The sequence below is a fragment of the Trichechus manatus genome, unplaced genomic scaffold, assembly GCF_000243295.1.
Source record: "Trichechus manatus latirostris isolate Lorelei unplaced genomic scaffold, TriManLat1.0 scaffold00001, whole genome shotgun sequence".
Classification (NCBI taxonomy): Eukaryota; Metazoa; Chordata; class Mammalia; order Sirenia; family Trichechidae; genus Trichechus; species Trichechus manatus.
Window position 1 is genome coordinate 24299480 of NW_004443937.1, and position 15311 is coordinate 24314790.

The 15311-nt window shown below is 39.2% G+C and overlaps 1 protein-coding gene across 1 annotated transcript in view; it reads left to right on the forward strand.

Annotated features, from left to right (window-relative positions):
* The window catches only part of LARS2 (leucyl-tRNA synthetase 2, mitochondrial), a 187033-nt gene that overhangs the window by 32941 nt on the left and 138781 nt on the right, over positions 1-15311 (forward strand). Inside the window, exons 4-5 of the mRNA XM_004368452.2 lie at positions 252-343; positions 3899-3959. Of these exons, the coding sequence (XP_004368509.1) occupies positions 252-343; positions 3899-3959 (153 nt within the window). The remainder of the gene's footprint in view (positions 1-251; positions 344-3898; positions 3960-15311) is intronic.

A 15311-nucleotide genomic window follows, 5' to 3' on the forward strand; every position in this document is an offset into this window, starting at 1 on the left:
CCCATTTTACAGATGAGAAAACTGAGAAGAGATGGGGAAACTACACGTAGAGCACTTTGTATACCGAGAGCATAGCTGTTGTTGTTGTGTACCATCAAGTTGATTCCCACTCATAGCAGCTAGCAGTTTGCAATTAATTTAAAATATTTACAGCATGTTAGTTGGAGAGAATGCTGTTTATTGCCCAGAAGGGAATACTGAGAGAGGTTGTAACAATTTGCCATAACTGATGTTTCTCTTCTGGGAGCCAGGTCATCAACCCCATGGGATGGGATGCATTTGGATTGCCTGCCGAAAATGCAGCCATTGAGAGGAATCTGCATCCAGAAAGTTGGACACAAAGGTATGTGTTTACTGTCTGTTCAAAGACTTATATACAGAAACCTTTAGACCAATTTTTTTTTTTTTTTTTTACCCTGTGCACGAGAAATCGAAAGCAGAGCAAACGAAGCATTGCGGTCTGCCAGACAGCAGACAGGAGTCTATACACTGATGTTTGTCTGTTAGCACGCTGTGTTCTTATCTAAAACATAACAAAGAGGTTTTGGGTATTCATCCATGTGTTCATTTTGATGCTTTGTTATTTACAAAGTTATTCTCCCTTTCTTTGAGTATTTGCATTTAGAAGGAAAAAGGAGGAGAGGATCACATATGTTAAATTTCTGTGATGCATTTCATCTTCTCCTTAACTGCAGTTTGACCTGTATATAAATTCTACATTATAATTTTTTCTGAAGATTCTGTTAATTTTTTATTTCATTCAGAAGCAAGAGGAATTTAGGCACTCAACGTGGAAATATATGGCAACTTTATTCTGGGTGTGACTTTCTCCAAGTGGCAACACACTCCTAATCCCACTCTTGCCTCAGGTTTCCATGTACACATAGGCTAGCAGTGCCCATCCCTCTCCCATCTGATAAAATCCTTTAGGGCCTCACACCGGACCCAGGAGAATGCTGTGGCCCCACTACATGAGCCCCTTTCACAAAGGTCTGGGTCCTTTCCCCACCCTACCCATTAGAGATGTAGAAGGTCAGTTCCAGAACCTGTCCCCAGTGTCCTTCACCTCTTTTGCTTTATCTTGCCCAAGGCTACTTTGTAAAAATACCTACTGTACCATTCACTTCCCTTTTTTCTTCCTAACCTCTAGTTTCCACTTTTCTGGTTATGGTTAATTCTAGATTAATGGGAGTAATTTGAAAAAAGGAGAAAATTATGATACAAATAAAACTGATCAAATGTGGCAAAAAATAGTTTAATGTAACCTAGATTGGAGGTTGGCAAACTATGATCTGTGGGTCAGATGTGGCTCACTGTCTGTTTTTGTAAATAAAGTTTTATTGGAACACAATCACACCTATTTGTTTACTATATTTTTACGCAAATAACACATGCCTTCTATGTTTGTTTGCCAGCTGCACCCTCTCCACCTCCTTGAGGTATTTTCCTAAGCGTGCTATGCTAATTTTTAGTATAATTATGAAAATACCACAAGGTGGGTGGGGAAGGTAGCCTGGCAAACAGATGTAGAGGTGTGTGTTATTTGCATAAAAATACAGTACATACTGTCTATGACTGCTTTCATGATATAATAGCAAAGTAGTTGCAACAGGGACATATGATCCACAAAGCTGAAAATATTTACCATCTGACCTTTTACAGAAAAAGTTTACCAACCCATGCACTAAAGCACAGCAGTTAAGAAGATGGCCCCTGACTCAGGAAATTTAGGTGCAAATCATGCCTTTCCTTCCTGCTAGATAATCACCTTGAGCAAATCACGTAATCTCTCTGTGCCTCATTTTTATTATCTGTAAAAGAGAAATATAGTACCTACTTCATATGACTGGATAAAGATTAAACATTTATCTGCAAAGTGCTTAGCACAGGGTCTGGAATAAAATGAGCTATTATTGCTAATCAGAGATTACTCTGAGGACTCTGATGGTTTTTCATACTTTCAATCTGCTTGAACTGAAAGAGGATGCAGTAGAATTAATTAGTCCTTTTTCTTTTAAAAAATTTTTGGTGAAGATATACACAGTAAAACATACATCAATTCAACAAGTTCTACATGTACAATTCAGTGACATTAGTTACATTCTTCAAGTTGTGCCAGCTTTCTCAATATCCTTTTCTGAATTGTTTCACCATCAGCAACACAAACTCACTGCTCCTAAACTTCTCATCTAACCTTTTGAGTTGCTATTGTCAATTGGATCACATATAGATAATTCTTTAAAAGAGATCTCATATAGATAATTCTTTAAAAGAATACAACACTCAAGGTGGACATTCTTTTCTAATTAAGCTAAACTGTTTGGTTTAAAGATGAATTCAGGGGATAGTTTCAGTTTAAGGTTAAGGTTTAAAGATTTCCTCCAGGCAATAGTTTCAGGGGGTTCATCCAGCCTCAGTGGCTCCAGAAAGTCTGGATTCCATGACAATTTGAAGTTCTGTACCACATTCCTCCTTCCCCCCCTTGGTCAAGATTCTTCTATAGAATCTTTGATCAAATCATTCAGTAATGGTAGCTGGGTAACCATCCAGTTCTTCTGGTCTTCTGGCAAAGAGGCAGTTGTTTATGGGGGCAATTGGGCATGTATTCCAGTTCTTCCTTCAATTCCTGATCCTCCATTTTCCTCTGCTGCTCAAGGTGAATAGAGACCGGCTGAGACCAGTTATTGTACCTCGGATGGCTTCTTGCAAGCTTTTAAGACCCCAGGCACTACACAGTGAACTAGGAGGTAGAATAGAAGCACTAAAATCAATACTGGACCACAAAACCATGACCCTAAATCTCAGAACCAAAGAAACAAATCCCATTAGATGTTTGGTTGTACTTAGGCAGTATCAGCAACTGCCTTTTGTTTTTGGTAGAAATATATAATACAACATTTGCATATTCAAACTTTTTCAGGTTTATAGCTCCCTGATATCATCTACATAAATCATGTTGTGCAACAATTTCCCTTAATTGCTAAATATCCCTTCACCATAAACAGAAAGTCACTACTTCCCATACGATGGCTCTCCTTCTTCCCCTTCACCCCTGATAACCACTAATAAACTTTGGTTTCTGTTTGCCTATTCCTGTCATTTCATATATGTGAGATCATACAATATTTGTCCTTTTGTGATTGACTTATTTCACTCAGCGTTGTATCCTCACGGTTCATCCATGTTGTAGCATGTATCAAGACTTCATTTGTCTTTATGGCTGAGTAGTATTAGCCTTTTTTCTTAAAAAAAAAGAAAAAGAATGATTGGTGTCCTTATTCTATATTATAAGTTGATGATGGACCATTTTAGGTTTTGAGTGACAAAGCACAATGCAGTTTCTTTTGAATTCCCCTAATTTGTGCATTAGAGTTTTTCTTTTGAATCCACTTAAAATTTGCTCCACAAAAATGACAGTATTTACTCCACAAAATGGAGATTTCATTGCTGGGCCTGTCAAGGAGACATCTTTTTACTCATGAAAGTACCCGGGACAAACTCAAATGACCTCTCCTCCTCCGCCAACAGTTTCTTACATGACTGAGGTTTGACAAGTACAGTATATATTGCAGATTGCAGATACGTTGATGGGCCAGGGGTGCATGTATCAAAGGGATTTCCTATCTGGATGGCCAGGGGAAGGGGCAGTCCCTGGGACCAAAGACTAACGTGGTTTCTTGTGGATTCTATATATGTCCAAATGGTAGATATCTTATTATGTGTTGGTATTTTCACTGATTCTTAGTGATTTATTTAATTTTTTCTGCTAGGAAAAATAACACTTCACTCCCTCTTTTGAAGAATCTAGACTTTACCAGTTTCCCATCATATCCTCAAAGTGTAGTTGGTTTATGGTTTTTCCCCTCTAAAAACCAAACTTTCTTCCTTTATTTCACAGTAATATTAAACACATGAGGAAACAGCTTGATCGACTGGGCCTGTGTTTCAGCTGGGATCGGGTAAGCTGACCGTTTTTCTTGGAAGGCTGTTACAGTCAGGAAGGCCCAGTTGCCTAGAGAACTGTGCACGTTTCTTTCATCCTGCTCTTCTTTGGGAGAAGACAGGGGAGAAAGGCAAGAGAGGAGGGTTAACTCTCCACAGATAAAGTGTTCCAGTGGGTAATTTGCCCACAAACAAGTAATCTTCTCAGGGCTTCAGCCAAGAGAGTTGGTAAACTTCTTTAACTTTGGACTTGCCTGTGATTTCATACGTTGCGAAAGCTTTGCACAAGGATTTCTTCGGTCCTCAGCAATGTGGTTTAAAAAGACTATTTTGATCTATATAAAAGTGATTCAGTATCACCCATCTGATCCTTTCATGTGATTAGGTGTTAGGTTGATTGAACACTTACCTTTTGTTCCAAGTTTGGGAGTGAGGCGCATAACAGCCCGTAATGCCTCCTTTCGGTGTAAGATGCTTTACAGCTATATGTTAAACCGGTGGAGAATTCCACACAGAGAAGGAGTTCACCGAGACTGCTAGGATGTGAGGAACATTCACGCTAAACGTGAACTGAAGGCCTCAGAGCTCTGGCGAAAGTCCCACCCCTTAGGCATGATGAGTGGCCTTTAGGTAACATGAACTCCTGCTTGTCCCCTCCATGAAGGACCCCTTCTAATGTCATCATTCCTCTTAGTATCCTATTTACTTCACAAAATGACTGAGGTTTCATTGCTGGGCCTGTTAAAGCAACATCTTTTCACTCATGAGAAGTACCCGGAACAAACTCACATGTCTTCTCCTCCTCCCCCAACAATTTCTTAGATGATTGAGATTTGATGAGTACATTGAAAAAAAAAGTCAAACTCATTTGAACAGGGCTTTTTTTTTTTTCTTCTCTCTCTCTCCTTTTTTCACTTCATAATGAAAAGGCATGGGCTGAATCAAGTTCTAATTGCACCACCAATGCTATTTTTACCACTGAAGTGCAAGGTCACAAGTGTTTCATTTAGCTCAGGTGTAAAAAAGTCCTGGTGCCTGGGTCAAGGTGTCCTGAGGCTCCAGGGAGAATAGCTGATGTAAAATGAAACAAAATCCAAGGCAGAGAGAATTGAGTAATACAGAGTAATACTGAGTAAACAGAGGCCTTCCCAGATGAGGTTGTAGATTCCTTGAGGACAAAGATGGATGCATTAACTCTTTAGGATGATAACTAGCCTAGTTCTGATTTAAAAAATTATTGGATTATTTTCTAGTTTAACGTAGGTGATTAGAAAATACAGAAAAGCATAAAAAAGAACGTAAGTCATTGTGGCTAATTTAACATTCTGGTATGGTTCCTTGCAGTCTTTTATTCTGGAATTATAAACATCTATATAATTTACTTTTATAAAATTGAATTCATAGTGCATACATTTTTGTCTTGCTTCTTTTTACCTAGTGTTCATAAACATTTCCCCATTTCAGTAAATAGTCTTTGAAAAAGTGACTTTTTCTAGCTGTATAGTTTTCCATCTTATGAATACATTATGACTTATTTAACCTGTCCCTTCTTATTATACATTTAGATAGATTCTAATGTTTCTCTATTATAAATATAGGTTCTCAATCCCTGCTAGGCAAATCTGAAGTCTAGAAAGCTCTGAAAACCAAAACTTTTGTCATAACTCATTTGACTGCAAAACCTGACCTTGAATTGATGTTTGTCTCACTTACAGTGAATATTCATGTTTTACTATAAGCATAACATGGCACATATCAGGCACTTACTGTCCCAGACTAGTTGGGTACATGCGCTGTTACTGCCTTTCAATGTCTAAAAAGTTCTTATTCAGAAGCACAGCTGGCTGTATGTGTTTCAGATAACGGTTGTTGAACCTGTATTGCAAGATTGTAAATCAATATCACCACTCTTGCTATCACCTAATAGTTATTGAGCACTGACAAGGTGCCAGCCACTGTACTGGGTGTTACCTGCTTGTCTCTTTGGAGCCCTAGAAAGCCCTGAAAGGTCGGTACTTTTATTGATTTTATTGCTGGTCACCCAAGTGGCAGGACTGGGCTTCTAATCCAGTGGCCAATTAATGCCTGCTAGGCTCACCCCCTCTCCCCACTTGGGGCAGAAATCTTAGTGTACATATTTTATTATTTCTGTAATATGAGTTTTCAAAAAAACCATGAAGGACTTTAAGGGTTGTTATTGTTACTGCAAATTATCCTCCATGGAGGCTGCACAAATTTACACTCCCAAAGCAGTGCCCTGCATGGCCTGTTGTACAACATCTTCACCTCGAAAAGTTATGCGGTTCTTTTCATTAGTATTTTTTAATTGTCAGTGATGTTGAATTTTTTATGTGTTTACTGCATGTTTGAATTTGGGGTATGTGTGTGTATGGTCTAATCATGTTTGTGCTCATTTAGGTAAGGGATGTTTATCCTTAATGATTGTTTTGTTTTCTTACAAATGTTTTTCCTCATTTTGTCGTTTGCTTTACATTTTGTTTATAGTGGGATTATTATTAGCACAGAGATGCGTACTTGGAAAGGCCTCCTCTGAGATAAGATAAATACGTTTTTATTTTCTTTAATTTTTACATTTAGCTCACCTGGAATTATTCTAGTACAGTAAAACTCGTGAAAGTCGGTACTTGAATAAGGCAGAAACCTGTCAGAGAAGGAAAACGCAGATATTTTCCACTAATAGAAAGGTAGTAAGACTGCACCCTGTCAAAGGTGGAAAACTTGTGAGACCTGGAAAAAATCAAGGCAGCCCCGCTGAGTTTCAACTTTCACAGGTTTCACTGCATTTTTAATTACACTTGCTTTATAATTGCTTTAATATCTGGTAACAGGAATTTCTTCTCATTGTCTAATATTAATAATATCTCCCCTACTTTCTTATGTTTCTGTTTCCCTGGTATGTTTTGTCCTTTTCTTTTTTTTTGCCTTCAACCTTTCTTTCTTTTTTTAAATATTTTACTGAGTTTTTGGTGAAAGTTAAGATTCCCATTTAACAATTTCTATACATATTGTTCAGTGACATTGGTTACATTTTCCACATTGTGTCAGCATTCTCATTATTTCCATTCTGGTTGTTCTGCCTCCATTATTGGACCTTTCTTTGTCTACTTCTTTTGTTGCATCATTTGTAGGTGTAATTAGTTAAAAAATTAAAAAGATGGGCAAAGACCTATGGGGGAAACCTTTTGGCCAATCTGGAGTCTTTGTCTTTAATAGGAAAGTATAAGCTATTTGTATATAGTTCCATAGCTGATAGTTATTTTCTAATTAGACTTTTTAAGGCAGTTTTGTGTGTGTGTGTGTGTGTGTTTAATGGTATAGGGTATACAGTTAACTTTATGAAAGAATTTGGTCTTTGTCCTTTGGTCCTGGGAGGTAACCTCTATACCCTTGGAATTTCCTGAGTGATTAGAATGTCTTTGTTCTCTGGACCACACCTAATTAGGTATGTGGTCACCTAATGAGGTAACTCTTGGATGGGGGCTGTCCAAGTCAGAAAGATCCACCACATGATATTAGCCCAACCTCAGGGGATGAGGGCTGGAGGTTGAGTTCAACCATGTGGGCAGGGATTCAATCAGTCATGCCTGTGTAATGAAACCCCAGTAAAAATTCTGGACACTGAAGCTTGGTGAGCTTCCTGGTTGGTGAAAAACATCAGTGCTTGAGAGGGTGATGGGTTCCTTTTTGGGACATGGAAGCTCCATGCTGGGGACTCTCCCAGACCTCACCTTATGAGTCCCTTTATTTGCATCCTTTTTGCTATAATAAAACTGTTATTTTAAGTATAGCACTTTCCTGAGTTCTGTGAGTCATTCTAGCAAATTATCGAACCCAAGGGGGGTAATTTGTAGCCAGATGGTCAGAAGTTTGAGTGTCCTGAGGACCCCCAAACTGGTGACTAGCATCTGAATTCTTGCACAGACTTGGCAGTCTGGAGGACTCTGCCATTTAACTTGAAATACCTGACCTAGCTCTGGGTAACTAGGACCAGAATAAGAACTGCATATGCAGTTGGTGTCAGAGAGGATGTTTAGAGTTAAGAGTGTGCATTGGACGAGAAGGACACAGGGACAGAAACACAGATAGATATATTAAATGGCACCTTCCTCTAGAGATTTTTAAAAAAATCAGTTCTCTTTTACATTCTGTTAGAAGTTATCGTTAAAGTTTCCTGTTTCTGTTTTTTTTTTAAAACGTAATGTTTAGTATCAACATAAAAAATAAAACAATATCTTTTTCTTGCTTTCTATGTAAGATAAGATAAGGAAAGTAGCAGGTAGTTACACTTCTCACTTTATTAACTTATTTTGCAAGGTTTTTTTTGGTATATTCTGAGATTTTAGGTCTAATTTATTGTCGTATTGTAATTTTCTCGATCGTATATAATTTTTCAGTCATGATGTTTGATACTTGTTTTCAGTTTTGAAATCATTTATAACAATTATGAATTTAATGCTATTTAAATAGGTTCAGGGCTCATCAGCAAACCTTTTAGAGTATGACTGCCCATTTCTAAAATTTTTATTTGTGAAAATTTTTAAAATTTTATTTTAACCCTTGCTTTGGATTCTCTGATGTACATTATTTTCATAACTGAGGCTGACTTTCTGTTGTTTGTTTTCACCTACGAGCAGCAACTTATTGGATTCTTTGTTCATTATCCTTTTCTTTCGTATCTCTGTAGTAGACCTTGATCTATTGTCTTTTTTTAAATAAATAATTATAGACTCAGGAAGATAGTATGGAGAAATCCTGTGTATCCTTCACCCAGCTTCCCCTAATGATAACGTCTTACATAGCTATAATACCACAACTAGAAAATTGACATTGATATAATACTGTTAACTGGACTACAGATGTTATTTAGATTTTACCTGTTTTTACATGCAATCGTGTGTGTGTGTGTGTGTGTGTGTGTGTGTGTGTGTGTGTGTGTGTGTGTGTAGTTCTATCTACTTTAACTACATGTAGATATTTGTGTAAACACTACCACCTGATCCATTATCTTTTGATGAGGAAGTTTGAGGCCAGCCAGAATTGTCTATTTTTGTTATGTATTATCTTTCTAACCCCATTTTGATATTTGGATTCTTTCTTTCTCTGTCCTTGCCATTTAAGATTTTCATCAGAGCTTCCCTGGGTGGGAAGCTCTGTAGGACTGTGATGGTCCAGCTCTTGAGCCGTATTCTCGTCTTTCTTCCATACCTGTTGCCATCTAGTTGATTCAGACCCACAGTGACCCTATAGGATACAGTAGAGCTGCCCATAGGGTTTTCAGGGCTATAATTTTTACAGAAGCAGACTGCCACTTCTTTCTCCTGCAGAGCGGCTGATGGGTTTGAACTGCTGACCTTTCAGTTAGCAGCTGAGTGGTTAACCACTGTGCCACCCTCTTTCTTCCATAAGGGACTTTAAATCTCTGGATTAAAAAAAAAAAAAGCATTCATTTCTGGAATTAATGCATTTCTGGTGAGCCAGAATGATAATCAAATGATGTCTTCTAGCACAGCACTGTATTTCACTTTTTCAGATGTTATTCCCCCAAACAGCTTTATCACCTTGGGAAGATGGAAGGTGAGAAACTGAAAGCTGAATTTGAATAGCTGAACATCTACTGAGGAACAGGAACGAGGAAATAAAAATTCCAAACTCTGTAATCAGAGAGAGAGAAAGATTGAGATGGAGAAATGTTTCATTTTGGAGCACCACTTTATGGAATAATCATCAGCCTTTCTAAGGAGACAAGGTGTGGACTGCATTCCACTCGTAGGTTCAGGTTATGGCCTTAGTGATCATGCACTGGCCCGGGGGGATGGCCCTGTGGTTCCTTGTGACACATGATGAGTTTCTGAGTTGTTTGGTGTGGCCCATAGAAGCAGGAATGTCTCTGATGTTGATTTCTACCATCTCACCACTGCTCTGGGGCCTGGGCTGGTTCCAGATCAGGCCTTGATTATGCATCTTGATCAAAATAGACCTCTGTGATCTGATTTTATCAGGAATTATCTGGATAATTGTTTTAAGGGCAGTGCCTAGGAGTTCCCTTCAATGTCAGACAAGTGTAAGAAGGAAAAACATAAGTTAAAACCAGATAGGATCCAAAGTAATGCCTGTGGAATTTGCCGGAAGAGGCCTTTATTATTTGTTTGTGACGCTTGTGGAGCAATCCTCAAACACCATATTCCACTGAAAAATTTAAACTAAGCCAGAAGGAAACATACTCCAGGACTCAATTCCATCCATAAATGATGTTTGGATGAACATTTCTTATTTTCCTTCAGTGGAATACTAATCAAAAGTTGGCTGTTTTCCTGAGTTTCTTAATTGTGGAGATCTGTGAGTTTTTATTTGTACTTATTTTTATTAGATTTAAATTCCTATGCCAGGGAAACATAGGACTAGCTGTCCCCTACGATAGATTTCCACTGAATAAACTGAGAACTTGATGCCAAACTCTTCCCCTCAGGCCTTGTGAGCTAAGAAAGATGCAGCCGGAGGTTATGTGCAGAGCGGTGGAAGCAGCTGTGTGTAAATAGAAGCGGGCAGCAGAAGAACCACAGCAGGGCTGTGCTCTGACAGAATTTTCCTGGAACCAGCTTTCCAGACTTTGAGCTCTTCTAAGTTTTGTCCCTCACCGCTGCAGAGCCTGCTGTAAAGTCGAGTGGCCTCCGGGGGGCTTGTGGCATCCCCACCACCTGCACATATCCCTTTGCTTCTGTTTCTCTCACTTTCTTTCCATCTTCCTTCCCTTTAATTCTCCTCTTTCCAGTCCCTTGTTTTCTCTCATCCCTTTTCCTTTTCCTCTTCTTTTTCTTGTCCACTTTCTCTCCTGCCTCTTTTTCTACTTTTTTTTTGGGGGGGTGTAATTTTTTATTATGGAAAATTTCAAACTTATACTAAAAAAGCAAGACTAGTCTAGGGAACCCCCAGACACGCATCATCCAGCTTCAACAGTTGCTGTTACATTGCCAATCTTATTTCATCTACATCCCCCCAACCCTCGATTATTTTGAAGCAAGTCCTAAGCATTGTATAGCTTCATCAGTATACATTTAAAAGATGAGGGCTCTTGTTTTTCTTTTTGGATGTAATTACAGTAACATTGCTGTTAGGTTGCTGTTAGGTGCCATTAAATCTATTCCACTCATAGCAAACCCTTGCGACAGAGTAGAACTGCCCCATAGTGTTTTCTAGGCTGTAACCTTTACAGGAGCAGATTGCCAGGTCTTTCCCCACAGAGTTGCTGCATGGGTTCAAACCACCAACCTTTTGGTCTGCAGCTGAGTGCTTAACTGTTGAGCCACTGGGGCTCCTTACCACATCTTAAACAATTTACTACAATACCTTAATAAGGAGTCCCCGGGTGACACAAATGAAGCCCTGGTGGCGCAGTGCTTTAGAGCTTCAGCAGTTCGAATCCACCAGCCACTCCTTGGAAACCCTATGGGGCAGTTCTACTCTGTCCTGTAGGGTACTGTGAGTCAGAATCGACTTGACAGCAACGGGTTTTTGGTTTTTGGAGGATGACGCAGTGGTTAAGCAATTGACTACTAGCCGAAAGGCTGGCAGTTCAGTCCACCCAAGAGGCACCTTAGAAGATGGGCCTGGTGCTCTGCTTCCGAAAGGTCACAGCTTTGAAAACCCTGTGGAGCAGTTCCACTCTGCACATACGGGGTCACCGTGAGTCAGAATTGACTTGACTGCAGCTAACAACAACATAATATCTTAATTTCATTGAAACCAGTCAGTTTGCAAATTTCCCTTGTTGTCTTGTAAGAATTTTTTTATACTGCAGATTTGTTTGCTTGTCCTTGGGCTGGTCTTTGTTTTAGCCTTTTCTTCTCCACCTCCACGTTGTTACCATGGTTTGGGAGCACAGTGCCCTCTTTCCATCCAAAACTCGTGGGCTCTTTGGACCATACCTGCATGAATTCGTTTCCAAAGACACCATGATTTGTCTGATTACAAAATGAAATTAATATCGCTTCCAGGCCCTTAATACCTTGGTAGTTTATTTACATAGAAGACTAGAAGTTTGATAAGAAAGATTAAACTACATGAAATAGTGAGGGCTCCAGAATAATAGAAAGATATTATTTCTTAAATTCTTTATTTAAAAGATATCAAATAATTGCTTAAAACAAAAAGAACTTGGGGCAGGTGAGTGCCTGCAACATGGCTGAGAAGATTCCCAGTGTGAGACTCATAGGGCCGGGGTTGCCTTGTCAACATGGAGCAGCCACTCGAAGTGTTTGAGTCTGAGTCCTCTTTCAAGTCCTTACAGAAGTGAAGCAGGGTTTGTCTGGCAGATCTCTGGCTCTGGATTACTTCTCCCTCAGAGTCAGAAAATTAACCTTTTTCTGGAGATTTATCCTTTGGTTGGGACTGGTGACACGTTCGTTTTCACTGACATGGTTTGGCAGCTTCTCTTTTAGTGCTTTACCTGTTGATAGGAAGGCTGGTGCTGGTGGATGAGGGTTAGTGTCAGAAGGGTAGTCATCTTTAGGTCAGGAGCCACATCTCATCCTTACTATATAGCGCACATGCAGCTGACCTCATGTAGAGCTGTGCCAGTTCCGTACTTGCCAGCTTAAATCATGTGAGGTAAGTGTTTTGTTGCCTCAGCCAGGCTAGTGTTCTTCATTCCTAACAAAAGAAGGTCTCCTGGGACCACTCAGTAGATGTGGCCCTTCAAGGAGGTAGTTGGTTTTATCCACAGCCCCAGCTGGTGGTCATGACCCCAGGACAGGTCATCCCTCTCCAGCATGACATTCTGGTTGATGGGAATGGAATTTCCTGATGGAATGCTTGTTAAGTGCTTTTAGGAGATGGGATCTTGGACTCTCATACGGGAGGCCTGGGTTTTGGTGAAGTCTTGTAATTAACATATGGTGGGCATGATCTCTTGCCTCTCTGAGCCTCAGCTTCTCTCCAAGGGAATACTTCTTATCATTATTGGAAGAGATTAGATCATTCTTTAAATATCTTAGAAAATAAGGGTATAAAACCACTCTCACCAGGGGTGAATTGGACCTCTAAATCAGTCTTGCCCATCTGCCAGGTAAAACCTTTGATATAATGGATACTTAACAGTTGTACGAAGAAGTCCCTGGGTGATGCAAATGGTTAAGCTGGTTAAGCGCTTGGCTACTAACTGAAAGGTTGATGGTTCAAACCCACCTTGAGGCACCTGGAAGAAAGGCCTGGCAATCTGCTTCCAAAAGGTCACAGCCTTGAAGACCCTATGGAGCACAGTTCTACTCTGCACGCATAGGGTCACCATGAGTCCGAACTGACTCTATGGCAAATAGTTTGGTTTTTAGTTTATAAGAATACAGTGGGCTTTAAGGGTGTTTGGAAGCAATATCTAAAATGTCTTGAAGATGAAGTTGTTATTCTATGAAAATAACAAGGATTCTTTACGCATTTACTTACACCATTGGTTCTCAAACTTTGGAGGGCTTGTTGAAGCACTAATTGCTAGGCCCCCACCCCAGAGTTTCTGATTTGGTAGGTCTATGATTTTGTTTTTCTATTAGGAAAAAAAGATTTTAGGAATGATTATGCTCCCAGACCGCAGGTCGGAATCAAAATAAAGGTCTACCTTCAATTCTTTGTGACGTAAGGTGGAGCATAAATGAATAATAAAAACACAATTAAAAAAATAGGCAATGTTGTTTGCAAATATAAAAAAATTTTATAACTTCTTTAATTGTGAAATATTAGACATATATGGACTAGAGCATAAAGCGGATATGTATAGGTAAAGAGAGAAAATACTACCAGCACTCAGAAGCTCTCTGCGTGTCCTTTTCTGATCATAACTCCATCTCTCCCCACTGCTGTTGTTGTCGTTTTAGGTGCCATCGAGTTAGTTCCAACTCATAGCGACCCTGTGTACAACAGAACAGAACACTGCCTGGTCCTGCCCCATGCTCACAGTCCTTGTTGTGCTTGAACCAATTGCTGCAGCCACTGTATCAGTCCATCTTGTTAAGGGTCATCCTCTTTTTTGCTGACCCTCTACTTTGCCAAATATGATGCCCTTCTCCAGGGACTAGTCCCCCTCGATAACATGTCCAAAGTTTCGCCATCCTTGTTTCTCAGGAGCATACTGGCTGTACTTCTTCCAACACAGATTTTTTCATTCTTCTGGCAATCCATAGTATATTTAATATTCTTCGCCAACACCATCATTCAAAGGCGTCAATTCTTTTGTCTTCCTTCTTCATTGTCCAGCTTTCGCATGCATATGAGGTGATTGAAAATACTATGGCTTGGGTCAGGCACACTTTAGTCCTCAAAGTGACATCTTTGCTTTTTAACACTTTAAAGAGGTCTTTTGCAGCAGATTTGCCTAATGCAATATCTCGTTTGATTTCTTGACTGCTGCTTCCATGGGCATTGATTGTGGATTCAAGTAAAATGAAATCCTCGACAACTTCCGTAGTGTCCATTTATCATGATGTTCCTTATTGATCCAGTTGTGAAGATTTTTGTTTTCTTTCTGTTATAAGTGTAATCCACACTGAAGGCTGTCATCTTTGATCTTCATCAGTAAATGCTTCAAGACTTTTTCGCTTTCAGCAAGCAAGGTTGTGTCATCTGCATATTGCAGGTTGTTAATGAGTCTTCCTCCAATCCTGATGCCGCATTCTTCCCTGCTGTAGGTAGCTACTGTTCTGACATGATAATTACTTGCTTTTCAATATATCTTTACCACCTTTTTAAAGTTATAGAAGTGGAATATATAGATATATAAATGGAGTCATATAGTGTGTATTCTTTTGTGTCTGGCTTCTTTAAGTCAACATTTTTTCTGCAACTGTTTATTATAAAAAGTTTTAAACATTCAAAAAAGTTAAAAGAATAGTACAATGAATTATTCACATACCTTCCAGCTAGATGCAACAATTTTTGAAACTTTTGCTTTATCTCTATTTTATATATATTGTCTGTCTATCTATTTGTCTGTCTGTCTATCTATCTATCTGTCTGTCTGTCTATCTACCTACCTACCTACCTATCTGTTTTCCCCCTGACTTAATTACAGATATCACGGCACTTCATACCTTTGTATTTCAGCGTTCCTATTTGAAGAATTTACATAACCACAATACCATTTTGATATTTAAGAAAATTAACAGTAATTCCATAGTATCATCTAATATCCAGCCCATATGTGAATTTTCCCATTTGCCCCAAGAATATCTTTTATAGCTATTTTAAATCTAAGCAAGTCCCCTGTATTAGTTTTTTGTTGCTGCTTGTCATGGTTTGAATTATGTTCCCCCAAAAATGTGTGTATCAGTCTGGCTGGGCCATGATTCCCAGAATTGTGTGGTTGG